At 30.5% G+C, this 20,437-nt stretch overlaps 1 protein-coding gene across 3 annotated transcripts; it reads left to right on the top strand.

Moving 5' to 3' along the window:
* Window positions 1-2,928: 2,928 nt before the first annotated feature.
* On the top strand, window positions 2,929-20,144 carry LOC107457483 (coiled-coil domain-containing protein 25). Of its 3 annotated transcripts, none has more exons than XM_016075650.4 (7): window positions 2,929-3,184; window positions 6,349-6,396; window positions 7,844-7,935; window positions 10,461-10,640; window positions 13,613-13,815; window positions 17,112-17,154; window positions 19,870-20,144. In XM_016075650.4, exons 1-7 carry the CDS (start codon window positions 3,160-3,162, stop codon window positions 19,900-19,902), a joined length of 624 nt encoding a protein of 207 aa, XP_015931136.1. In that variant the 5' UTR covers window positions 2,929-3,159; the 3' UTR covers window positions 19,903-20,144. The 3 variants fall into 3 exon arrangements, with proteins under 3 accessions (XP_015931136.1, XP_087011638.1, XP_042898032.1); XM_087155512.1 differs by lacking the exon at window positions 2,929-3,184 and adding an exon at window positions 3,193-3,358; XM_043042098.3 differs by lacking the exon at window positions 2,929-3,184 and adding an exon at window positions 3,781-4,057.
* Window positions 20,145-20,437: the final 293 nt, after the last annotated feature.

The following is a 20,437-nucleotide window of genomic DNA, read 5'->3' as shown; positions in this document are numbered from 1 at the left end:
CGTGACTCTAATATATTCCCTCAATCGTATCCTATTCCAGCCTATATTTATTTTCTCTAGATACATTAACTTGTGGAAGGTGTCGGGGTCTGTATCCAGCACCCAATGATTTCCTTCTTTTGCGTGGAGAGGGAAACATATCCCTATCTCGGCCGTGTGGAGCATTGGATTTTGTTCTTTAATTTTCGCAATCAAATTCTCTTTGTTTATATCATTAGAGACGTCATAGAGTATAATCCTTGGATTCAACTTTTTTGGCTTAGTACAGTTGAATTTTCCAGCTAGTTTCCCTTCATCTATCTCATTTTTTAACGTTTGAACCTCCTTTTCATTAGTTAACTGGATGATTATGCCCCCTTTCCTTATTTTATTGATTCTTTTCACTCCAATTTTTAGCTTTATTGGATCTATAGTAGTTGTTATTAGGCTCTTTGTCTTGTCAGAATCTTCATCTTCACTTTTTGGATATACTAATAGAACATGTTCCTGTTCATTTTTCTCACTTGGTCTGGCTAGCTCTAACCCTGCCGAATCTGACACTCCCTCCTTAGCTAGAACCTCTGCATAAGTGGGTTTAGTTTTGAGCTGCTCTGTCTTTTCATAAAGAAGTCCTCTAAGTTGATTTATAATAGAGTGCTGTGAGGTAATTAGACTAATAAAAGTCCCGGCCAAAGTCGTAATCTTATCTCTCGTTTCACCAGTGAACCTTACTCCTTTTTTTGAGATAATCATACTTAGTTGTGCCTGTGCTGTCATGGCCTCGTTCAAGAAATCCCTTTTCGGGTCCAAAGTATCCGGGTCCAGCGCTAGTAGGTCCCTGCTTGGAGAAAAATCAGTGTCGGAGTCTGATTCTGAAGAGGACCCAGCCGGGTCCCCTTCCGTGTTCGGCATCTTTGACCAGAGCAGTTCCCAGTTGGTTCAGTGTCTAGCGTGGGGAAGTCAGAACCCACAACGTAATATGTTATCAGCTCCTCAGGTTCAGCTTGACAACTGGCAATATGTGGGTGGCCCCTCGGTTTGATGATGCAAAGATCTATTTCGAGACAATCCCCAAATAACCTAAAAATTGGTAATATGTGGATTGTCCCTCGATGTTGTACTGCAATAAGCAATTCAGAGACAATCCTCAGAAATCTTGAAAATTGGTAATATGTGGATGGTCCCTTGATGTTGAAATGCAGTATGCAATTTGGAGACGATCCCAAGAAATCTTAAAAATTTGGTAATATGTGGATGGTCCCTATATGTTGTAATGCAATATGCAATTTGGAGACGATCCCCAGAAATCCTGGAAATTGATAATATGTGGATGGTCCCCAACAAGGTCGTTTGTAATATTGTGAACGACCCCTTTATTGTTTACAAGAAAATAGCAATGTGTGTACGACCCCTTGTATTGGTCGAATAAAAATTCAATTTGGGGCTGGTCCCCTGGAAAAACGATCTTCGGTCAACAACAAAATGGCGAAATTACAATCGGGTACGAAAAACTCAATAAAAGCAAATTAACACTCACTTATTTATATGCGCAATCCAGGGATTGTCTTCTTACGCATTGAATTCTTGATCACAGAACCGATCGCAACACTATTTGTTGTTTAACTTAGAACATAAACATCAAAACATCACGATGATGTCCGCCGCCATCTTGACAAGATACGGGAAAATGTAAATAGAACACCAAATATTTATCAGAACACAACCAAATCAACCGTGTAGCTTTATGTCACCACTATTTAAGTAAATATCGCAAAAACAATCTTGAAATCACAAAAATAACACTCAAGATGAATTGATATGACTTAGGGTGAAAATAATTTTGGCAATGTCGAGCATGCATTGTGGACACCGCAACAGTGGTCTTGTGTGATGTTTTCCGACGAGTCCATGCTTAGTTTGCAGTCTGATTCTCGCCGGACTTTCATATCGACAACGCCAGGTACCCGTTACCACCAAGACAACACCATTGAACGACACAGTTACGGTGGTGCAGGATGGCTCTTTCGGGGAGGAATTATTCTTGGTTCCAGAACTGACCTGCATGTTCAGAGTGTAACGATGACAGGCCACATCTATAGGGATGTCATTCTGGAACAACATGTACGTTTGTTTCGGGGAGCCATGGGTGCGGAATTTCTGCTTATGGACGACAACGCCCATCCTCACCGCGCAAACATTGTAGACGAATGCCTTCAATCGGAGGATATCACCCGTATGGACTGGCCAGCATACTCCCCGGACTTGAATCCAATAGAGCATGTGTGGGATATGCTTGGCCGACGAATTGCAGCCCGTCAACCCGCTCCCACCTGTCTACCGGACTTTCGGAGGGCATTGCTTGATGAGAGGTGTAATATTCCCCAAGATCAGATTGATAATTTGATACTCAGCATGCCTAGGCGTTGTACGGCCTGTATTGCATCGTCCGGGAATAGGTTCTTTTTTGAAATTTGCTCCAGGGAGTAAAAATCGCAATTTTTATTAATTATGTCAAACATATAGAATCATTTTTCCTCTTTACCTTTTGTTTAATACATAGACTTTACAAATAAGTCAAATTTGTTTGGCTTCTGTCTCTTTCTGTGCCTGAACTTCATTATCCTTAATTTATGGACATGAGTGTATATATTTTTATTCTTTTGAAGGATGAAGTCAATGAAATGTGGAGGTATCTCATTAAGAATTAAACTGATAAAAATAACAAAGTTACCATCTAAATATGAAAAATAAAGATTAAGAAATACTGCTCTAAAAACATCAGAACCTGCTTAAAAAACAAAATGGAATCTCGTAATTTAGTGACACTTCTTTTTCCTGGAAAAATGATCTGAGGTGTGCAAATTACATAAAGTGTGAACAATCCTTGAATTTTAACAGTTTTCGCGGTTATGATTAGAAGCCTCTTTTTGATTAAGTTCAGCCGTGATATTACAAATTGAAACTTAGGTTTGGCAATGCAAATAACGAAACTGTTGGGTTTTCTGTTTCAGTTTAAAATGTGTCTTATTCTGTTTAAAGAATATTCTTTCACTTATTTTCGAAATTCTTATTTTATGAAACTTTAGATTTATTTATACATACAAATTTTCGTGTATTTGGCGAATACTTTGTATTTTTAAATCTCTTTTGGCTATGTATTAGCTTAATAAACTTTTAATAATGGTTTTTTATTTTACTAGTGATGGTTAGTTGTATTTTTTCTTAACTCGCACTATTGTGTTATATAAAAGCTAATTTGTCCCACTCTCATCAAAAAAAAAAATTTTTTTTTTATTTATTTCTAAGCTTTAATATTCTCTAGGCAAATGTTATCGTAAAGCTGTCTTATGTTATTTTCGAAACCGGGATTTGCTTATATGTATTTTTATCTGTATATGTTTATATAGATTTGATATGTTTGTTTCTTTCTGTGCACATGCTTTTAAGTTGAAATGAATATTTTATATATCTTAGGTTATTAAGCCTTGTCGTGCGTTACTCTTTACTTTATACCCTTTGTTTGTTTAAAATACTTTGTGTAATTTCTGAGATTAAAATATTATCGGATATTCAAGATAACAAACTATTCAAGATAGAATTATAATATTTACTGGACTTTTGAGGCTATATGAGATGAGTCCTAGGCTACCTTGTTTTGTTTGAAAATCTAATTAGAATTTAAAATATTTCAAATTTTTAGTGATCAGGAATTACCCCTTCTCTTGATCCTTTCTGGGGTAATTCCTGATCACTTCTGGGGTAATTACTGATCACCAGTTTTAATCATAAAGGGACTGTTTAAAAATAATTATAAAGTGGTAATTAACAAATAAGAGATCAAGATCAAACAAATGAACCAAAAATATATGTTTAAGCAGCTAATAAAACAATTTATTTAAAAAGCAAAAATAAAGGTTAACACTTTAAATTTTCCAAAAATCTTTGTATTGTGCCATACATTTTAGGCAAGCAGCCAACTCATTCTCATGTTCTGCTGGAATATAAGAAAGAGTTTCCACATGGGTTACTTTTGCTGGATTTTGTAACTTCATTAAAGGAGATTGTAAAGTTAAGTAAGGTATGTCAACAGCTCTGGCAGCAGCTCTCACATTGAAATTTTCATTTTCAATCATTAAAAGAAATTTATTAATTACGAAATTTTAATTACTAGAACTAATTTTGCTTTCTAGAATCTTAGTATCCTTTTTAGGCTTATAATTTCTCACCATATTTATATTATGCTAATTTATAAACTTAAAAATTATTCTAACAATGTACACACATAAAATTAAGATAGAAGCAAGGTACGACAAATCGGAACACATTTGTCTAGCATATGGTTAAAAACAAATTTTCTGATTAAATTGAGTTAAAATATATTTTATAGTCGTTCCACTTGATAAATATGAACTGTTACTTAACCTTCCGTTAGTCGCGCGCACCTCACAGGTGCATCCCTACTGCACTTCCACCACCTTTGCCGTCAATAGATTTTTTCGGGGGTCGAGCCTAATGTTATGTTCCTAACTTTGGATTACTCAAATGTCCGTGTAAAACCGACCTTAGAACATGTCGATAGAGAGTTGGAACCGCTCAAATCACCCCTCTGGTGCAGCGCGACCATTGACGCAAGTATTATGGATATAATATTTTTATGAATTAAATATATATATTTTATCTCATTTTCTGTCCTTCTCAACGTAGCAGGTATAAATGGTCAAGTTATATACACAGAAAATGGTTACGGAGAAAAAAATCGCAGAACCTTCTTGCGTCAATTGGTTGAACATCTTGTGATGGAGGAAGAGATCCGACGCGGGAGCAAGAAAAGTTTATCTTCGGTACTTCGCTAAATAAGTTTTTTGATATTTATCTCTCTAAAGAGTCTTAAATTGGTAACAATTAACTATTTAAACTAGACTAAATTTCATTTGGCTTTGAAAAAATCAGAAACAGGTGCAACGCGATTAACCATGTCGGAAACAAGTGCGCGACTAAAGGAAGGTTAAGAAAAGACAATTAGCTATTTATTAGCTTATTTTAATACTATTTATGAAAAGAAATGACAATGATCAGGAATTACCCCAGTGATCAATAATTATCCCATCTGTAGGGGGCAACATTTGATATAGTTTCCTATAATCAATTATAATGTTTACAGTAGATGTGAAACAATTAAACAAGAGCTTACACTATTTTCATATCAAAGAAAAAGAAAGTAACTTAAAATATTTATTATTAAGAGAAGTAGGGAGATCTTTGCAGAAATGTGCACTTTTTGAAACCCATCTTTGAAATGGAAAATACAGAAAGCAGTTTAAAATATACTTATTTTGTTAGATTAAACAAAAATCTATTATTAAGTAAATGTAGTTATACCTTAGTACAAGCATTCTTGTCCATGTCTCAAATTTAGAAAAAAATTATTTTTTTTAAATAAAACTTTGGTGATCATTATTTACCCCAGAAACAGAGTGATCGTGAATTACCCCGGGTCACCCTATAAAAGAAATTTTTCTTTGACATAGCTTCCTTTGGGGATATTTCTGTATCGGGATCTGTTGCATCAATTACAATCGTCAAGGCACAAATGGGTTTTAAACATGCAAAATTTCTTAACAAAAACATGAAGAGGTTTCTCCAAGGGTGGCTATGCGTTATACCCTTCAAGTTGGTCCCCTTCTGTGTTTTTTTTTTTTTTTTAAATTTTTTTTTTTTTTTTTGACTTCTCGTGGACCTTTGCCCGGAAATGAAATGCAAAGATTTGATGATTATTCTGCTGTAGTTTACGATACAGAAATCTTTCCTTTTTTTCAACAGTAATAAGAAGAAAGTGAAATTATTGAATTTTTAAATAAGATGATCATCTTCATATATTAATGTTAGGAAGAAAGAAATTTAAAATTAAAATTTCTATTTTTCCATTGTTTGAAAACTAAAAGTATTTTCATATGTCAGTCTGATGATTAATTACTTTTTATTTAGTTATATGCTCTAATTGTCTTTCTGCTATTATTATGATTTTATCACTCTTAGAAACTGTTTCTCTTTTGCAATTTTGTCCTAAAAATGGGGATTTGTATCAGTATCTGGGCCGAAAAATTCCTGAAATTTTGGCTACCACCGGAGTCTAGGAAAGAAAATTAATGAATCAGTACCAACTAGAAAAATATTAGTCATAGTCATTTCCGGAAATACTATGACACACTTTTTTTTAAATTTTTGCTTTAAAAAATCCGTTGGTGCTATGGCAAAGGTAGTCAGTGCAAACATATACCAATAACAAAATAATGCTTTAAAATTAATCTTACTTATCATCTTTTTTTCTGTATCTATATATAACTTTAAATTTTTTTTTTCTTGTTATAGTTGTCTCACCTCCTGCTTTGATTTATATGGGATTAGATAAGTTTGAAAGTAAGTTTGTTTTGGCAACTATTTTTTTCCAGGCATGCTTTTAATTCTACCTGTGTTTAAAAGTTACACTGTCGTGATATGTAGCCTAACAGCGATTTCATTTTTCCATAGTCTTAGTGTAAGGATTTCACAATCAATATGGATTTAATCAAAAATAAATATCTGTTAGAAATGTTCTAAAATTGCAAACTAATATCAATTTTCTCAGAAAACTAAATTTTTCTCATTTTTAATTGATATTTTTCTACTTAAATATGGCAGGGTAAGACAAGTTTTTGATTCACGAGGGACTGTACAATATAAGCTACGAATCTGCTACAAAATCCAATTTTCAATTTAATGTCTGATTATGGGGATTTAGAGAAACTATGTTCCTGGATAAAACAATGATGTGAAGCAAAAGAAAAATTCATGAGACAAGGAAGCCATGATGCTCAAATGGAAATGTCAAAATTTCTAACTCACATCTGCAAGAGATCTGAAGAGGGAGGGGGTGATTTCTGGCCATACAAATTGATAAGGTCATCAGTGCCGCATGATTGACACTTTGTGTTTCGCTTCGTCCCTCTTCCGAGAGATTTATTTTTAGGATTGGATGGGTCGGCAAACCACATCAGTCGGGTAAAGAGGAAGAGGGGAAGAAAATTCCTGCCATTCTTATTGATGAGGTCACCTCTGTCACATGATCAACGCATATTGTTTCGCTTCCATTCCTATCGTTTTGACTGCAGCCAACTAGCAATTTCGACTTTCTATTTACAACATAATGTTAGTGCTTCTAAAGTTGCAAGTGGGAATTTAGCTCTGACTTTTTATATGAGAAGATTTTTAAGTTCGTTTTCATATGTGATATGCCACTGCCAAAAAAAATTGTTTACGTAAAATGCCTGATTTCTCCTTTATATTGACTAAAATTGGAAGTACAAAGGTGTGACTTGTGCAATGATAATTAAACATTTTAAATATGTTTCTCACAAATGCAACAAGTACAAGAGTGCAGCCCTTCAACCAAAAATTACTGTGACAATTGAAGAAGTAACATATTCTAGCTTATCTATGTTTAGGTGATTGACAATCCATATACAAAAGGAAAAGAGCACACTAAAATCCAAAAACTTTTGTATCAAAATCAGATTTTCCATAAAGTTTGGCAAATTACCATTCAGCCATCAGAAGTTCTGGATGTAATACATCATCCTCATCTACAAGATCTTCATTTTCACTTGTGTCTTCATAGACTAAATTATCTATCGACTATAATTATCTATGGACTAAATTATCTCTCCTATACATATTGTTAAAAGCTGGAAAAGAACTTAAAAGGTCGAAATTTTGATTACTTGACCTTTCAGTTAGTCAAGCTTTTACTGCTATAAAATCTTGTGAATGTGATATTTTATAAAAACTGCTTTTGTAACCTCTACAGGTATTTTCTATTCATTTGTAGATGAGTCATTGATTAAGTGGGGCTTTCCAGAAGATGTGTGGTTTCATGTTGATAACTATTCATCAGCTCATGTTTATTTAAGATTACAAAAAGTAAGATGGTACTTTTATTACTAATTTTTAGAACTAGCTCTTCATTCATCTAGTTTTATAGTGATTCATCTAGTTTTATAGTGAAGCATGTTTTATGTTGAAATATACAGTAGAGAACCATTTATCCGGTATCCAGATAACCGGGAAAAATTTTGCTCGATTTTCCCGCCATTTTTAAACTAGAACGAAAAAAGCGGAAATTGGACTCATCCTTGAGTAGAGGAAAATGTAAGGAAGGGGAAAATTTTTTTCCCCGTTTACCCAGAGAAACGTCATTTCCTCCGTGACCTTGAAGGCAGGGAAGGGAGGAATGTTTTATTTTTTTCTTCTGGCCGTCAATCAAACTCAAGGGTGTGGCATGCTGATTTCGTTTTCTGCTTGATTTACGAGGGGGGTGGGGAAAATGCATTTCATGCATATCAGTGAACAGAAAAAGAAAGGAGAAAAATATATTTATTTGACATCGACTAATAAAAATAAAATCTTTTTCTTTTGAATAAATTCTCATTCTTTGGAAGTGCGGTATCAATTGCAAGTTTTTCTTGGTGTGGAATCACATCTGCTGTAATTAAGAATCTTGTTTTTATCAACAAAAAAAATAAAATAAAAGGAGAATTGTTTATTAATTTAAACATAGGATTATTTTATGAAGCAGATTGAAGTTTTGTTTTTCTGATTCCACTATGTTTGATTTTTTTTTCTTTTCGCGATAAATTTCGCGATCAATAAATTAATTCCTTTTATTCATAAATTTTATCATTAGGTTTTTTTTTTTTTTTTTTTTTGAATTCCGTTGATCTTGCCTTGTTCCGGGTTTTAATATTTATGCTAGTGCCTTTTTTAACTTTCGTTTCGTTTCGATAATTTTCAAGTGTTTTTATTTAGATTAATAAGTTTTATTTTATCGTTTCCCCCCCCCCCCCCCCCCGTATAATTAGGTATGAAATATATTGTGTTATTTAATCATTGGTTTTGTTTATATTATTTAATTTAGGAATTGTAATTATTTTTAAAAAATAAATATGAGAATTTGTATTTTTTAAACTTGATTTTCTTGTCTAAACTTGCAAATTTTTTTATTCTTTTAAATGTTATATTTCTACAATTTTTTTTTTCATTATAAAGTTAGGAGTACCTTTCTTTTTTCTCTTACTTTATGCATTACACTTTTTCCTTGTACTTCGGGTTCGATAAAACATCGATTAACAACACTTTTTGGTCGATCCAGAAAACCGGGAAATTCAGATATCCGGGATAGCGATGGTCCCGAGCATCCCGGATAATTGGTTCTCTACTGTACTAGCCTTTATTATATCTTGTGCATCACTATAATCTTCCTTTGAAAAATCACATTATTGACAACAACAACAAAATCTTGATCTGTGTCTTCCTTTTAAAGCTATGCTGGAATGACAAATGACAACTATCAAGGCTGTAGCCAGGATATTTTTTCGGGGAGGGGGGTATAGTAAGAAGCAATGACAGTTTCAGACATGCAAAGTATGTGAAAAACATTGTAACAAATATTGTTTATTCTGTTGTTTGCAAAACTTAAACTAGTAATTAAAAATATTACATAATACTTATTTTTCAATTAATATTACATAATAATTATAATCAATTTGTAAACAAAGTTTACAAAGACATGCGGCGGGGATTTGAAGAAAATTTTTAGATTACTTTTTTAGGACAAACCAGAATATCCCAAAATATGCTTAATAAAAGATTTGATTCGACAGTTTTTGTTTTTCTTTTTACTGAGAGGCTCAGAGAAAGACTAAAAAGTTTGAATCCCAGAATTTCGGGGGGGGGGATTTGTCCCAACGGTCCCCCCCCCCTGGCTACGGGCCTGACAACTATAAATCTGAAAAAAATATTACTAAATGTATCATAATAATTTTATTCCCATCTTTAAGTTTCTACTAGTTAGTTGCTACCTTAACCACTGAGTACAATACTCACTAAATCTGCTTTGCATAAACTAAATCCAAACATTTTGTGAGCGTTTATTTTAGTTTTATTTTCTATTTTTCTTTCTTTATATAAATGAAAAGCTACTGTCTATTTCTTTTTATAGATCATTTTATTCTTCCTTTACAAGTTAGTTCTTTTTCATAAATTGTTCTTTTTTAAAATTAAAAAGAATTACTCTTCGCTAACTGATACCTGAAGCATCAGTTAAATTTCTTTTCAAAATCATGTGGTTGAAAAATGGGTTAAAATTTCAAATATGAAAAGATAATGTTAAAAATAGTTTATAATCTAGTTACTAGTGAATGTTTTTTAATTATTGTATATTTTAAAGTTTTGAAAATCTCTGGCAGAATATTTGTAATTAGTGAATGTCATATTTCAGAACATTAGATATAATTTTGCTCTGGGACTTTGTATTAAATATTTATATCATCGAAATATTAAATATTTTACTTTTGTTAATTTTATTCTATTAAAAAATCAGCAATTATTTAATACTCATTTTACTATGAAATAATTACGTACTCATTTTAGTTTTTTTTTTTTTTCAGGGTCAAACATTAGATTCTATTCCATTACCTTTATTGCAAGACTGTGCTCAGTTGGTGAAATCTAACAGTATTGTTGGAAATAAAAAGAACAATATAGATATCATATACACTGAATGGTCTAATTTGAAAAAGACAGGTGATATGGAAGTTGGACAAGTTGCTTTCCATAACAGTAAAAACGTACTTATATTCTTAGTTTCTTTATTTGTTTTGTTAGACATCAGCTACTATGCATTTTATCTATAGAAAAATAAACAAGCTTAGAAAACAAAGGAAAAACTGATTGTTACTAGAATTTTTCCCCCCTGCAATTTATTAACAACTCTTTTGTTTATATACCCTATAACTCAAATGTTCATGAGTATGCCTTTCAGACAATGTGCATTTTCAAAATATTGTATCAAGTTTATGATGTAGTTGTAAGCTGGCAAAGTGTAAAGTTTTCAAAAAACTTTGAAATTTTCTTGAAAGATTTCAGAAATTGAAAGATAAAAATTTAAAGTGTATTTTGTTCTGATCCTTTTTTTTTGTGCACTGAAAATATTTTTCAACCTTTTAAAAACAGATGTTTAAATAGTTCTCAAGTAGTTTTTCTCAAAGCACTTATATTGCTTTTTCAATTCCACGGCTATGTAACTAACAGGCAATATATTTTCATTTCTATTGTTAAATAAGAAATGTTTTGCAAAATTAGAAGATAAATTTTTCACAAAAATTCAGCCAATGCTAAAACAGGGTGCATAGCATTTTTAAAAAGTGCTTAAAGGTGCTTATTTTTGATTTACGTTTTTTAAACAGCCATTAAAGATGCTTTTTTTATTTGGGGTTTGTAAAAAGTGCTTAATTTTCTATTTTTAATAAGAGATTTTTTCTTTGCCTTGTGGATTGTCGTTCTAAATTACAAGAAATACATGATTTTCAAAATTTTTCTGCAATATTTATCAGAAACTAGTTATTTTATCTAAATTATGTTAAGTTTTTGAATTTTGCCATGTGATTGGAAACGTGTCAAGGCGACCAAGAAAATGGAGATTGTAAGTTCTTTAAGTTAATACTCGTCTTAGTTTTTCTTTTATTACTCTCTTATTCACCATATTTGATTGAAAAAAATATGCGACTTTCTACTATTTTTAAAACATCTAAATTTTTTGCTTTATCCATACTAAAAATATTGTTAAGGCATTTCCAGACTAATGAATCTATCATTCTCCTGTCACCTATCTTTGTCTTTGCAATGAAATAATAGAAAATGATACTGCCCATGTGAAATATTCCAGACTTTAGTCTTTTCATCTGGACAACGATCTCATAAGCTGAAATGATGCTCTCAATTCTTCTTCCCCGCTGAACATTTCTTTTTGCTTCAAATCAATTTGCTTTCAATTCCTCTTCCTTACAACATTTCCTATCTACGACATTTCCTATCAAGAGATGGAGAGGTATTAGGGGGATAAACCTAATAACTCGAACCAACTGAGGAAGTGACGTAGGACTAAAAGCATACATTCGGTATTATATGAAAAACTTGAATATCTGTGTAAATATTAAAAACATTCATTTCTCTTTAGCTATATCTGAAATTATGTGTATATATAAAACTTTTTCATATATTCTTTTTGTATTAAAAAAATATTTTTTAAAATTTAAATAGTTTTTGTAGATTATTAAATTATTTCTATAACTTTGCAGTTATTCTAAAAACAATTTCTGGCGTTAAACTTTGTTATTAGTATACCCTTACCGTAAGCGGAATTTTTCCACTCCCGAGAATGTCCGCTTATCCGAGGTTTCACTGTATTTTAAAATTATATTTATGTTTAAATAAATATGATTTTTTTTTCAGAGTATCTTCAAAAGCTAATTTTTCAGTTTAAAAAAGTATTTTGGGGTAAAATGTATCGAAATAAGTATCAAAAAGCAAGAAAAGTTTAAACATTTTTGGCTTTTTTGGAATATAAATGAGAGTATAAAAATTAATATTTATGGTGGTAATTTAAAGTGTTTTTGCTATTTATAAAGGAAATGTATTGATATTGAATATAGTTACTTTAAGGAAATTGTTTCTATTTTTCATGAAAAACCTGCCAGATGAAGCCAGAAACTTTCATGAAATGAAATCTCAACTATATCTTTAAATATGCTTATTAAGTTGTACCATTATACTATTTTGGTAATTTTTTTAAATTATATAATATGTCAGTTATATTGTTATTCCCCCTATCATTCTTCTTTTTAAAAAGTGAAATTTAAAAGAAATTTTGTTTTCAGCATCAAAATTACTATTTAGGGCTATAATCAAACAAGTAAATTTTTTTTAGCTATTCTGTAAATTGATAAAATAAGTTTATTTAGTTAAAATATGGTTATTTTATCAAATGACTGATAAAATATATTTATTTTATTTTTATTGATTGAATATGATAATTTTTTAAATTGATAAAAATAAAGATTAAAATGTGTTTACTAGGAAAAAAAAATGTATTAAGTTTATCAATTGTTACAGAAATCATTAAAATCTTTTTTATAGTCTTCTACTGTGTTGTTCCTCTTAAAGGAGTAGCTCAAAATATCCTAAAACAATCTTAATATTTCTAGTATCGAGTTCACCTATTTCCAACCATCCAACCGTATCTCCTACAAAAAGTTTATGTTTGAAAAATTTTTGAATGATGAATTAACTGTTAAACTGAAAAACTAATAAGTTCGAACATCAGTTGATATACAAAATATATATAATCTAATTAATTATTTACTGCTCTCTAATGACAGCTATACTAAAAAAAATATTTTCTAGTTATATATTAGCTTAGCCAAACTGTGCTATTGAGCAGAAAAGTTTTCTTTTACGATTAAATATTTTGCTGAAGAGAAAATTTTTGTTATTTTGATTTTTTAGTTAAATTAAATTGTTAAGACACTTTAGATTAATAATTAATTTAGCATTTTTATGTACAAAAAAGTAGTTCAGTTGCTATTACTTATATTTGATAGAACTTGAAAGCAAATGATACTTACCTTTTTATGTTATAATGTTTAAATTATACTTGAAAATATTTTATAAATTTTTCTATCCAAACTATTGGGTTTATATCAAAGTATCCAATATTTTTGGTATTCAGTTGCTTTCATCATATAATTAATGTTTCATTTAGGTCAGAACAATAAAAGTTGAGAAAAAGAATAATGCTATTGTAAATAGACTGAATAAAACTAAAAGAGAAACATTTCCCTGCTTTCAATCTGAACGAGAAGAAAGAGATCGTTTGGAAAGAGCGGAACAAAAAGTAAAGCAAAAGATTGAAAAAGAAAAGGAAAAGCAAGATGCTTTGAAAAAAGAAGAAGATGCCCAGCTAAGGTACTGCGCAATTTTTTCTACTACCTTTTAATTTTACTGGTGTAGAAAAACTTGCTGTCAAAATGTGTTAAAACTTGCATTTAAAAAAATGAAAATAGGATATTCAAATGTGAATTCGTTGTGAGCCAATTTCTTGCTGTTTCAATGAAATACATCTATTATGATGACGAAAATCTTGCATTGTCTGAAAAAGCTGACTAATTATTTAATGTGTGGCCATTCAAATTTTACAAAAGCACTTAAGTAAGGAGAAGATTGTGATTCGATGACTGTTACTTAATAGTGGTGGAGGAGTATGCGCAATGCTTCGTAAAACACTAAAAGCTCCTTAATGTTCAATTTTTCTTAAATGCAAAAAAAAAAAAAAAAAATAGTTGTATACCACTATAATAATTTTGTGAAAAGATTTACATTGATTATGAAATATTTTTTTTAATTAGCATTTATGCTGAAAATGCAGAAAAAATGCAAATTGCAAATGCAAAAAAAATTCTTAAATGCAAAAAAAAAAAAAAAAAAAAAAAAAATAGTTGTATACCACTATAATAATTTTGTGAAAAGATTTACATTGATTATGAAATATTTTTTTTAATTAGCATTTATCTTGTCTTAACGAAATATTTTTATTTGTCATAGCTCTTGTTGCTAAAAATATTCTAGATTGTAAAAATATGTATTTTTTAAGCTCTAAAGCAAACTTATGGGAAGAAACCCCTGCATCTTTTTTATAGTATCATTATATAATAATCAACTAACAATTTAAACAACATTAAGTTCTTATGTATAATTTTTAAGGACCTTTTATTTGCAAATTTTGCTATGTCTATGTTAGATTAAGCTGCATTTTTACAATAATAGTCTTTGTCTGACTGAGTTGAAATTGCAGAAAAAATTTGATTTATGAAAATAGTGCTGCCAGTTCACTCCATTAATTTAGGTACTGAAACAGCAGATATAAACATTTCCTCACGAAAACTGGGGCTTTTTAGGGTGTGTGACTAGTAAAAGTTTCAAACAAAAATATCAATAATCAAATATTGTTCAATCTAACAATTGGATTTTTTCGCATTAAGATTTTACCATAATAACCGATGAAGCGCAACCCCCTAATTTTGATGAAAATTGATGCGATGTCGAGGGGAGGCAGATAAATGGTACCAAAGAAAATGCAAAGCATTGCTTTAAAAAAATAAACTATATTTGATTGGGCATAATTAAATATGAATCGCAAAAAGTAAAAGTAATTATAGCAAAAGGAAGTAAATATAATTTTTAATTAATAAATCTAACTTTCCTTCTACTGCAATCCTTTATTTTTAAATCTGGGTATAATTTCAGCAAATGCAAATTGGTGAAAAAATAAAAATTTAGTGAAAAAAATATGGAAGACAAAATATTTCATAAAAAGAAAGATAATTTATTTGTATCAACCATACAGTTCATTAATTTTATCTGAGTTTTTTTCTCCGTGTACTTTAATGAAAAATAATTAATACTTTAAATGTTTACATTGAAATAATTTCAACATTGCAGTTTAAATTAAATTCTAAAAAAAAACTAATCTCAGTGACGTGACAACCCATAGAGAACAAAGGCCTACTGTGCCCATCTCAGTTTTCTTGACCTTGGGCTCTGGGGTGCAGGAGCAGATGTTCCGGTTAGGTGATCAGCCAAACGCAGAACCTCCAGTGTTTAGTTCCCAAGTATGCTTGGTACTCATTTATCGACCCACTGAAGGGATGAAAGGCTGAGTCAACCTTGCCCGGACCAAGGATTGAACCCAGGACCTGTGGCACAAGAGCGCGAGGCGCTACCACTCAGCCACCGGGCGTCCCAGAATAAGATCACTGCACTCTTCATTCCTTTCAACAGTAATTTCATTGTCTATAGATCCGACAATAACTTCGACTTATCGAGAATGAAAAATCCCATCTTCGCTTCCATCTAATGCTTTGGAAATACCATAATGCTTAAATGAGTTTGAGATAGTCTCTTCGGAGACGGCCGACATAAAACCGTTCGCATCTTGCCGAGTTGGCTGTTTTAAATTCCCGGCAAGGATCTTCTGTTTATTTCCAATGAAAAGCACCCATTTTCTTCTTAAAGCCCTTTTAAAGGGCGCCATTCACGAAACATCTGCTGGCTGCCAAAGGCTTATGCACCTTGCCAGAATTAAAGCTATATCTGTGTCCAGACTTTCTCATTTTTCAAAAAGACTTCAGGTTCTATGGATTAAAGCCTGAGCCACAATAATTAACCTCCGAACGTTATCCACATTAGGACCCCAAATCCTCGTTATCCAACTTTCCATATGGTTAGCCGTTATCCGTCCATGGACAGAGCAGATAACCTTAATGTTGTCTGGTATTTTTAGGCAATTCTAACAAACAATTTTAAGTACGATTCTAAGAAATGAACTCTCACTTTTAATCCACTTATCTTCCATTCAATTCCACATCCTTTCTATTCACATTTTTCTTTCCCTGTTAGGACACTTCTAAGAGTGACGCCCTCCTCGTTTTACTCAATCTTTCATGTTCAATCAGCCCACCTACCTTAAAAATTTCCCTTTCTTGCCAGTGGGCATACGTACCATTCAACGTGACCTTGACTTACATGCAGCAGGGAGAAAATGTTGACCACATGTGTTGAGGATTACTTCTTCTCTCTTTCCACTGGACTACAAACATCTACACTTTTGTTAGCAATCTTCAATTCAGTTACTGTGGTTGATTAATCCTCTTCTAATTTCCCCACTCATTGCTCTGTTATGGCATAATATTAATCTTCTACCTTAAACATCAAGATAATTACTTCTTAGAAGCCTATTTTGGTTAATCCGACAGGAAAACGAGTTCTAATCTGTTTCTACTGGTCTATATTTTGCATCAGCTCAATGATTTCTTTGTGTAGGTAGCATTTACCTCCAGGATTCAATATTAGGTAGCCTAACTCTGAAAAAACATTTCCATAAATCATTTTGAAATAATTGCTGTTAGCTTTGACAAATAAGTAAGGTATTAGTACTTGATATTTCACTCAATTTTTTTTAAGATTGACAATGAATCCCCTGTTAATCAAAAGTTAAAAGTATTAATTGAAAGAATAATTTTTTTTCCAATTTTGCAGCATTTTGTAGTTTAATACTAAATACTATAATAATACTTAAGTTTAATACTAAATTCTTATTTGTCAATATTTTTCATAAATTGATAGATATTGGTAACTATTCATTACCAATATTTCAGTAACTTTATATAATAATTGTAAAATGATAATGTAGTTTTCTTTTGTAGAAGCTATTCATCTCTAATGCAAGGCCAGATGCATTCAAATCAGGTATAATTTTTTTTTTTACTCTGAAAACAATTTATGTAACAGAACATAATTTATTTAATATTATTTTTTTTATTGTCTTACTGCTTGTATCTCGTTTTTTGTAGCGTTTTTAGAGGCGAATGAAGAATAGGGTAATGTATTGAACAAAACTTCATGTGAAAGCCTTTTTTTCAACATGTAATTAAGCATAAGCTAAAAATATAATTAGAAGTGTCAATGCATAACAGAAACTACACTAGTTAAATACATGCTACTCAACTTCTAAATGAATCAAATGAAAATTTATAGAATTATCTACTAATAAGAAAAAGTCATGCAAAATAGGCAAAAGCCAATTCCATCCGTCTGGGCAAAATATACTATATTGTTAAACTCTATCAGGTATGAGAATCCCCTGCTTTTCCATTTTTGCTTGATTTTTACCCGATTTTTGTATGATTTTCATCTGATTTCCGCTTTTTTTATGTTTAAAAATTTTGGATTATTACGGAAAAACAAAATTTTGAGATACTAAATTTTATAATTGTACAAAAAAATCTCGTTTAATTTTCGCTTCGAAAGATTACTGCAAAAAAAAACATAGAACTTACAACGCTCTAGCATTTTAAAAAAAAAATCTGTTTTGATATAAAATTGTCATGACTAGAGCATGTCATACAGTGATTAATCAAAAGCAGGATTTGAAATTCATGGATTGAATCTATCAAAAAAGAAATGGAGTTTTTAAAAACAATGTGAAAATCCCAAGTAATAACTGATGAAAGTTTCATTGACAAAACCATGTGGACAATAAAATCATTGCAAATTGTGTGCATTGCAAATGTTACTAGGTAGACAAGAAAATCGTATCAAATCCAGAGCCATAAAAAAAAAAATTCTTGAAATGCGTGAATCAAAAATTTCTGTACAAAACAATGCAGTATTAAAAATCAAGATTTTAAAAACCTAGTAAAATTTGTGGCAATAGTGAAAATGCAGTCGATTAAACCACATAGTTTTATGAGTGAATCTTCAATAATTGAGGCATAAGAAAGTTAATCTTCAAATCAGCGATTCGAAATTTCCTGTGTGTGATAATGTCACATTGAAAAAACATTTAAAAACTGTGGTAGTTCGTGATATAACTGACAAAAATACAATGGTATATCCTCGCATGGTTATGGGTGAATCATCAATAATTGAGTGTGTAAAATAGTGATCCTTCAAATGCGCAATTCAAAGTTTGGGTATTAATAATATCTTATTAAAATATTGAGATTGAATATTGAACATGTGAAGATCTATAAAAATGATTGAGAAAACCACATGGATTCGCATTGGAATTGTCACTAATCAAGTGGATTGAGAAATAATTGAACAAAATGCTTGATTCGGAATTCATGGCATGTTATAAAGGCTTTTTAAAATATCGAGAATTTTAAAAACCAAGTGGAAATCTACAACAGTAGCTGCCAAAACGTCAATTTATATATTTTTGTTGAATGAAATTAACTGTCGTCTATTTGTTATTTTTTATTAAATGAGGATGTTTAGTAGTTTTTTTACCTTAAAGACCTATTATCTGGAAAAATCTTATTTTTCGGAATAGCCGAAGTCCCATCAATTCCAGATATGAGACTTTCCCTGTATATTCTGAGAAATTACTTAACTCGCAATACTTAATATAGCTATGAACAAAAAAGTATTTTCAGAAAGTTTAAGAACAGAAATTAACATTTGACTTTCTTTTGGGAGTAGAAAGATATTATTGTACTGTATAGTATTGTAGAAAGATAATTGTTTTGTATAATATTAATTTTACTTTTACTTAAACTTTTTTCTTTAATTGTAAACTGTGTTCTCAATTTTGTAAGCTGTTGGCTTAGAAATTTCAAATATTGATAATTATTAAAAATATGTCAAAAGAACAGGGAAAATAATATTTTAATTTTGTATGCTCAAAAGATTTTTATAAATACTATCTAGAAAGTAGTTTATGAATTCATAAACAAAGCTTGTAACGGACAAGTTTGATAAAAATTACTGACATGCACTGCTAAAATTTGTCAAATAAAAAATTTGTATCTTATCCAAGAGTCTTGCTTAGGTGGGAGACATATCATTTATGAATTAACATATATGTCTGTCAATAGGGAATGGCAAAAGTTAATAATTTTTTTTTAATAATACTGTTTTATTTCTTAACTAATTTATTAAAAATACTTACAATTTTTTATTTCGATATTTATCAAATTAAAAGAATAAGCAGAATAAACATTTTATTATATTGCTTTTTTTAAAGCATCACCATTTTAAAAATAATGAACTTAAATTAGTTTCAAAATGATTAATGCGGAACCAAGTCTTTAAAATACAAGGACCAATTCACTCTAATGTTAGAGTTTTTTTTTTTACTTTTTCTTAAGTTCATAGAATTACATAGTTATTGTCAACTCATCCTGTATTATTTGCCAAATAAGTAACTTTTTATCTACATTAGTAAATTTCTTGAAAATGTTTTAATCCTCTTAACGTTATCACTTGGAAAAAAATTACATTCTGATATTTTCAACTTTTTTCAAGAATTCGAGGGGTTTGGTGGTAGCCAGGTATCCAGCTTAAGTTTTGGAACAGCCGACATATAACTATACCATCTTTAATTTACTTAACTTTCTTATGAAATATAATTTCTTTTTTTTTTCACTTACTACATTTGTGACTGTTTTTTTTTTTCAGGATGATGGTGAAGACTCTGATGACTTTATGTAATTTATTCATTTATCATATAATCATTTATTATATAATCATTTATTCAACATTATTAATTATTAATCATTATTATTATGTAAACATTTAAATCATTGGAAGAAATACATTGGCTTAATCATTTTTATGTAAACATTTTCTGACTGTAAAAATAAAATCATCAGTTTTAATCTAACATTTGACTGTTTTATGCAGCTTTTGGAATGATTCATTGGCAAATAAATTAAATGAAATTCTTTGAACAATTTCTGTCTGTTTTGAAATTTTTATGCAAATCCTTCAATCAGAACTTTATTGATGACACTCAATGTAACTATCATCGTGGTTCAGACTAAAACAAATGCTATAATGTGAGATTGTTATATCATAAGTGCACAAAAATATTAACTCATAGCTAAAAAATACTGGAACAATTTTAACATACCATTGCTTTACTTTAAGAATTTTGCAGCTTACGAAAGAATTGATAATAACTTTTTTTCTAGAATAATATATACATAAAAGTACAATTTGAAATAATACCTCTTATGTGAAAAAT

Source organism: Parasteatoda tepidariorum, chromosome 11 (genome assembly GCF_982258835.1).
Source record: "Parasteatoda tepidariorum strain Cologne lab strain chromosome 11, Ptep-v5.0, whole genome shotgun sequence".
Lineage (NCBI taxonomy): Eukaryota > Metazoa > Arthropoda > Arachnida > Araneae > Theridiidae > Parasteatoda > Parasteatoda tepidariorum.
Note: the sequence above shows the minus strand (reverse complement) of the source record. Positions and strands in the feature narration are given on the sequence as shown.